This window comes from Coffea arabica, chromosome 6c (genome assembly GCF_036785885.1).
Source record: "Coffea arabica cultivar ET-39 chromosome 6c, Coffea Arabica ET-39 HiFi, whole genome shotgun sequence".
In the NCBI taxonomy this organism is placed as follows: Eukaryota; Viridiplantae; Streptophyta; class Magnoliopsida; order Gentianales; family Rubiaceae; genus Coffea; species Coffea arabica.
The window spans coordinates 9,723,756-9,731,307 of record NC_092320.1 but is presented as its reverse complement, the minus strand read 5'-3'; the positions used below and the strand labels follow the sequence as shown (position 1 = coordinate 9,731,307).

The window sequence follows — 7,552 nt, the reverse complement described above, 5'->3', positions numbered from 1 at the left end:
TAGATAGCAAGAACATTCCGGCAAAATTCAAAAATCAAATTACAAGACAACATGATATATGTAAAAACTGGAGGCAAGATTTGATGTATCGCTTATACCCAAAGCTACGAAAAACTTTATTTCAATGTATCCATATTATTTTTGCAGTGTACAAGTTCAGCAAGGCCAAAATTTCCCAAGAAACTAACAAGGATTTCATGGCTTCGCCTAACACTCATCATCCACCACAACAAAAGTCATTTTGATGGCTGCTTGGGATAAACCTTGATTCCTGCTTTGAACTTGGCATGGCTATAGTTGTGTAGAAGCAAGAAAGAGAGAAGCTTTTACTGCTATCTCTTTTGACAAAGGAAGCCTCTTCTTCAATGTAAGAAGGATTGTGTTTTGGGCTGCAACAAAGATGATGGACATGATAGATGGAGGGAATGGAGAGGTTGGAGAAGAAAGGTAGGAGTAGAAGGGGGAGGTGGCTGGTAGGCCGTAGGAATTGATAATAGAGGAAGGGGATATCTAAAAATTCCTAAAATACCCATGTTTAATTGGTCAATGTGGAGTTTAATCTATTTTCCGTGGTGATTCTGCCGTAGAGATCCTTAATTGAAACCATAATATAAGTTTAGGGATCAAATTGGCTGAAAACAAAAGTTAGGGATTAAATTGACATTAATAAAAAATTTAGGGACGAATTTAGCCATTTTCCCTTAATTTTTTCTGCGCCATCTAAAAAAATTTCCAAAAGTAGCATTTGTTGATACATGACGCATGATTTCTATTCAAATATAAAATTTGATTTTTGTATATGTTACAAGAATCTAAAATCCCTCCTGTAAAAGAAAATTTTTGTTCTAATAGCTTTCTTTCTTTCTTTCTAGTCTTCTTCTCTCTGACAAACTTCTACAACGATATTGGCTTTTGAACTTGTTAGCAAATATATGTGACGCATATAAACCAAAAGATAGAAACCCACATAACACATTTCCTCGAGTGTTTGGCAACTACAGTAGCAAGCACCCTTCCCTGTACTATATGTTGAATAGAACTAATTAGAAATTACTGCGCAAAAAATATTATTTACACTTCTATTTTTTTTTTTGCTTATCACACTCTCGTTATCATTTTAATAATATAATTTTTTATATATTAGATTATATGATAAAACAAATGGTAAGAGTGCAAATAACAAAAAAAAAAAAAAAGAGTACAAAAAACACTTCCCCTGCTGCACAAAAAACACGTCATTTCTGAAAGCAGAATATGTTCAGCTTCATACGGAAACATAGAGATGGTCACGGGCACCACCAACTCTCAACAAGCTTTAAATACTCGGAAAGAAACGTTTTTGTTAGGCCGAAAAGTGCATGCCTCCCTAGGACTCGCTTTGTGGCCTGAGATTGTTTTCCTGTGATCCCCCTCCCCAACCCAACCATTCCCTTTCTTAGTTCTTCCCCAACATTCCACAATGATTCAATTAGAGGCACCCGTGACCTCTCACTCCATGTCAAGATCATCTAAATATAGCATCGCTTTTTCCACCTAAAATGAAAAGGCAGCAGCAGTTACTACTAAGCACTAATTCCCAAGCAGTACTGATATATATACATATATATACACAACCAATTTATGAGCCAGCTTAATGCACTTCCTAACCCCAAAACAACATTCCTTAGTACGGCTTTTTTCCTTCTTTTTCTTTTCTCCTCTTCTCGATCTCATTCTCATTCTGTAGAGATCAATCGATATGCCCACTTCTAAACTTCTTGTACATTCTATCATTCTCATTCTTCTGAGCTATGGAAGCAATACGGCAGTATGCCACACCAAAGGCATTAGGCCAAAAAGAACAGCTTCAGGGAAGCTATTTGCAGTGAATATGACCCAAGTCCAATACTCTGAACAACAATTCATGAAGTGGGTAAACTTTGTTGGCAGCCTCAATCACTCTGTGTTCAAGACCGCCAAGAATAAGCTCTTCCCTTCTTACACTCTTACGGTCGACAAAAATCCAAACTACGGTGACTTTACTACAATTCAGCAGGCTATTGATTCTCTCCCTACTGTTAATCTAGTTAGAGTGTTGATCAAGGTTCATGCGGGTGTTTACACGTAAGTGTTTTAGGATATACTCAATACATTTCTCTGTTCTTTGTGGTATTTTCTGTCAAGGCTTGGTAACTGCATAATTTTACCACCAAGAAGAGAGAAAGAGAGAAAATAGTGCATTACTATATAATATGGTACATTTAAGAGGTAGTCATGCTCAAGTTTTTGTTATATTTCGCCACCATTGAAAAAGAAATATGTCGGTTTGTTGCACGTTGTCCTTTAGCTTCTGATCAATATGCTACAAACTGGTTTCCTGACTACAGGTACCTACTTTGCATGTGGTTTTTGAAATGCGTCTTTTCCTTCATCCTTCCTCATTTTTCACAGTTGGTATTATTTTCATGTTGCTTTCTCTCCATCAAATGATAATTTCTTTTTGACCTCCCCCCCCCCCCCCCCCCCCCCCCCCCCAAACAAAAAATGCGAGTTTTCCAGGGAAAAGGTTACAATACCTCAGCTGAAGTCATACATAACCGTAGAGGGAGCGGGAGCAGATAAAACTATAGTTCAATGGGGAGATACAGCACAAACACCCGGAGCAAAAGGCCAGCCTCTTGGCACATTTGCTTCTGCAACATTTGCTGTGAATTCTCCATATTTCTTAGCCAAGAACATCACGTTCAAGGTAATATCATTTTCCCCTTCTTTTGTTATTGGCTAGTCATAATTAACATTTTAATCTCATGATCACGTATTATTTGCCAAAAAAAAAAAAAAATGCATGCAGAATACAACTCCAGTACCACCCCCAGGAGCCATTGGAAAGCAAGCTGTTGCATTTAGGATATCGGCAGATACAGCAGTTTTTGTGGGTTGCAGATTCTTGGGTGCACAGGATACGCTGTATGACCACCTAGGCAGGCATTATTACAAAGATTGTTACATCGAAGGATCTGTGGATTTCATCTTTGGTAACGGGCTCTCTTTGTTTGAGGTAACTATCTCCACTGATCCCTTGAGAAATCGACAAACAATAATATTATTGTCTTTGCATATCAGTGGTTAATTAAAACTTTACAGTGCTTGCATCTTGTTTCATGTTCCTCGTTCTTAATAAAGCCACGTTAGCATGTTCATATGGTTTTGGTCTCACCTGTTGAAATTGAATTCGTTCAATTGAACGCTTTTGTGTGGACTAAAAACATACATTGGACAAACAAAGTACTAAAACTTAAAAAAGAAAAAAGTACTAAAACTTGATGAAATTTGGATCGCATGTCCTTTTATGAAAATTGTATGTTCTTGAATTCATTGTGGGATGACGTGAAATGTGGAGGTAGATACAAGTCGTGTCTTTTCTAAAAGCAACACTACATTACATGAAAGTGGACATGCTTCACTTACATCAGGAGAGTTTGTTCGGTTTCCGTTCTATTTACAGTTTGGTTTTCCTTTTTCTTGCCAGCTAATGATCCTACTGCACTAAACATAGAGCTCGCCTGTTATAGCTGATAGTTCAAGAGAATTGTTGCAAGAAACATATGGCTTTTACATTGGCAACCAAATTAATTAGGAGGGAGCACTCTAGATATATCAATTTATGCTTCGATCGAGAGAACTATATATATTACTCTAGAACTTAAACTTAGAATAGAAACACTAATTTCTACCATTATACATGCATTTAGAGCAAGTACATTGATCCTAATCAAGAATCCTCTGGGTACTATTGTATGTTAGTGAAACAGAAACACTACTAAGAATGTACATTACATAACCAATTATGTACTGCATCTGCATGCATCTAGTTATGCTCAAATCATGCAATGATGATGGCAGAATACATAATGGTTAAAATGTAAACGCAGGGTTGTCACGTGCATGCAATAGCACAGTTAACGGGGGCAGTCACAGCACAAGGGAGAAGCAGCCTGTTGGAGGACACAGGGTTCTCCTTTGTAAACTGTAAGGTCACGGGTTCAGGAGCCCTGTACCTAGGAAGGGCATGGGGACCCTTTTCCAGGGTAATCTTCGCTTACACATATATGGACAACATTATCATTCCAAAAGGCTGGCATAACTGGGGTGACCCTAGTCGAGAAATGTAAGTAGTGCTCTTCCTCGTCATCACCTCCCTGCAAAATTACAAAATCTTTATCATCTTCCTCCACTATATATATCATATGGCCATCCGTATCTATATGGTGCTCAATTATAGGTCAGTTTGTATCACATCAAAAGCATTGCTTTTGATGGTGGTATTGGGACGGTGCCACCCCAATTCCCAATTTCGAACTATATATGTATATCCAAACTTATCTTTTCCTTATTATAGCACCAGCATGCATCACACTGTTCTTCCACCATGATTATCAACTTTGTTTAAAGTATTCAGTCACAACTCACAACCACTTTACAAGGGTCTCCACAGCGACAGTTGTTTGTTTGTCACTATATATATAGAGCTAGCTAGCAAGGACAATACTATTAAAACCTTGACTTACTCTCACTCCTTATTTAGTTTGTGTCTATTCTTCTTGTCTACTATAATCCACTTATAATCAACCATTAAAGTGTCCTAAACAAACTTTACCTAACTTTCACAAGGCTCCTATATGGAGGAATATTCAACTTTCAGAAAGCGCCATGTACTAGAAGACTTGGATACGTCCTAGAAGTAGAAGAGTCCAAATTATTGAATGCCCTGGATGTGAACACAATTTTAGTTTGTAGCTACTTTTATTGCATCTGATTACAATGTATAAGTCTCTAATGCACGTGTACAACCACAAGTATTGCACTATACTGGATCTCTGTCATTAAGAAATCTGTACAAATGGTTAATTTGGGGATAGTGTACATTCAACTCGGTGCATTTATTTACCACCACAAAAAAAAAAATTGTAATAGCTCATCCATTTTAATTATAGTAGCTTGCCCAATTAACAAAATCATATGATAGTCGGCCCATAAGCCCTTTTTTTTCATCTAGAGGTATTTCAACCTTTCAACTAGACTAATCTTTTAAGCCTGTATAAAATCTTACTCCAAGAATACACAGTGAGATAGCAGACAAGGATCAATTACAGAACGTGCTGATAACTACCAGACTACAAAACCCGTCGGACTACCTGCGGGGGCCATGTAGCTATTTTGAGGCCATTAAAATTTCACGCTGTTTTTCTCTTTCTTATATCTGCACAGGACGGTGTTTTATGGACAATACAAGTGCAGCGGAGCAGGGGCAAGTTTTGCAGGAAGAGTTTCATGGTCCAGAGAACTTACAGATGAGGAAGCAAAGCCTTTTATTTCGCTTGCCTTCATCGATGGTTCTGAATGGATCAAAATATGATCAAGACAACAAACATACACGAGCTTCTTTTTTTTTTTTTTTTCCTGCTTTTCTTTTTTTGTTGCCTTTTTGGGCCGACATTGTAAATCAGTAATAAGAATTGAGTAAATGAATTCTACATTCTTGCACCGTAGATGCTTCTTCAGTTTTCGCAAATTTTTGGGCCTCAGCGTCTAAGAAAGAATTTTGGCACAATATAAAAAGAATCAGGGTGTTTTAAGGAAGGTAAGCTTCATTTCGAAATCTTGTGATCAAGACACGATTAACAATAATTCAGATTGAGATTTACTGTATTACAATTTGATTCTAATCCGGTTGGGACTAGTCGTTTGTAGTTACAGCAAGGTCCCAGACCCTCACGTGCTACCGTTGTTGGGTACCTTTGGAGCAAAGCCCCCCCAACCTGGGGGATTAGCCTCCAGACATGAAAAAAAAATTGATTCTAATTCAGATGGTTGAATGAATCCCATTGTTTTAGGGGATAATTATCTGGCAAATCCTATAATTGTGTACCCAAGATTAGGAGGGCAGCTAGGCTTCAGCAGCAGTAAGCCGGTCCAATCTCTCTCGAGCGTTCCCTCTATTCTGAGCCCACAATCCAAAGCACGAAACCCACTTGTTATCCATGTAAACAGCAAATTAACATCCTGCTTAAAAATTGGGAATCCACCCGGCCCACAGAGGAAAAAGGAAAATTTATCTGAAATTAAAAGGAAATGTTATTTGCACTCTATTTTTTTGTTATTTGCACTTTCCTCATTTATTTTATCACATAATCTAATAAATAAAAAATTATATAATTAAAATGATAGTAGAAATGTGATTAACAAAAACGGAAGGTCAAATAACATTTCTCGAAATTAAACGTTATCTTTGTTATGCTGCAGTTCACGTTTTGGACTGGGATTGTTATGCAAATAGTGGAGCAATTGAATGATGAAATTTATAGCCTACATTTGTAGAAAATTGAATTTGGATAGATGAGATTGATTGCCGCGCAAAAATTTTAACCATTGCTCATTAAATTTTTTGTGGTGTACCACAATCAATCTCATCTATAAAACTTAACTTGCTATGTTTTTCATATTATTACTTTGAATTAATATTTCCTACACTGACATTGTGTATACTGTCAGCGTTAGATGAATGACAACTATGTAAATTTTGAATTTGAAATTCAATTTTTACACATGTGTCATGGATTCAACGATAATGATAGTGTATATACTGTCAGTCAATGTATATAAGATTTATTCAATTTATTTAGTGTCTAGTTTACTATTTTGGTATTTACATCTGTTGCTCTTTGCTAACGCACGCACTGAACAATTACAGTTGAGAAAGACCCAATCCCAACTCATTTTGGGTCCCAATCCCAAATCTGTCTGTTGCATTCATTGTTGCTCAGATCTTTGGGTTGGGCTGTATTTATCCAAGAGATAGATTATCAGCTCAAGATGTCAAAGGTTAGCGCGGAAAACAACCTGCCCTCATTCATTCACTCATCTGTGTTCTGCAGTGTGAATTGGGTCCATGGGCGGAGGCGACAAATAAATGTGTCCAATATGCACTCAAATTGGCCCAAAGTATCACATGAGTGTCAAATAAGGTTATATACAAAGAAGAAAAAGGATTTCTCCTTGTGGCATATATATATATATATTATTTTTTTTTATCACAGTGAATATCTAGGCCCGTGGGCATAATATCGTACGACCCAACTAATCCCACTGCGGACTGGGAGCGGCCGGCCCAAGCATCACCAGCCACGGTAGAACGGAGACTCGATCCCTGGACGTGGCTCTCCCCTAACTGGGACTACAACCGCGGAACCGAACCCCGAGGAGCCCTTATGGCATATTTCTTGCTAGCTATCTTTCCACCAACTTCTGTAACAACATTACGTTATAGTAACACCCTATAATTTAACTCATCAGCAGAGCACGTGCTACTGATTTATAATGGGAATATAAGATAAACAAAATTCTGTGGTCTTTTTAGGAAATTATTTCTTTCAATAATAATCTAAGAATCAAAACACTTATTTTCCCATCCAACGATAATGAACGTGACTTGAGAATATGATCGAAGCACCATATAAATTAATTTAAATGAGGGCGAAAAACACATTATACTTTTTTAAGTGAGGGCTAAATT

General features: G+C 37.4%; 1 protein-coding gene across 1 annotated transcript; it reads left to right on the top strand.

Moving 5' to 3' along the window:
* Positions 1–1,361: 1,361 nt before the first annotated feature.
* On the top strand, positions 1,362–5,551 carry LOC140008432 (probable pectinesterase 53). The gene is made up of 5 exons (XM_072052731.1): positions 1,362–2,103; positions 2,539–2,728; positions 2,831–3,037; positions 3,912–4,147; positions 5,248–5,551. The coding sequence occupies exons 1-5, from the start codon at positions 1,739–1,741 to the stop codon at positions 5,393–5,395; spliced, it is 1,146 nt and encodes a 381-aa protein (XP_071908832.1). The 5' UTR covers positions 1,362–1,738; the 3' UTR covers positions 5,396–5,551.
* The last annotated feature ends 2,001 nt before the right edge of the window (positions 5,552–7,552 follow it).

Coding starts and splice junctions, on each gene's coding strand:
- LOC140008432 (XM_072052731.1), top strand. CDS start 1,739: ATGCCCACTTCTAAACTTCTTGTACATTCTATCATTCTCATTCTTCTG. Junction 2,729..2,830: donor CCAAGAACATCACGTTCAAG/GTAATATCATTT, acceptor AAATGCATGCAG/AATACAACTCCAGTACCACC. Junction 3,038..3,911: donor ACGGGCTCTCTTTGTTTGAG/GTAACTATCTCC, acceptor ATGTAAACGCAG/GGTTGTCACGTGCATGCAAT.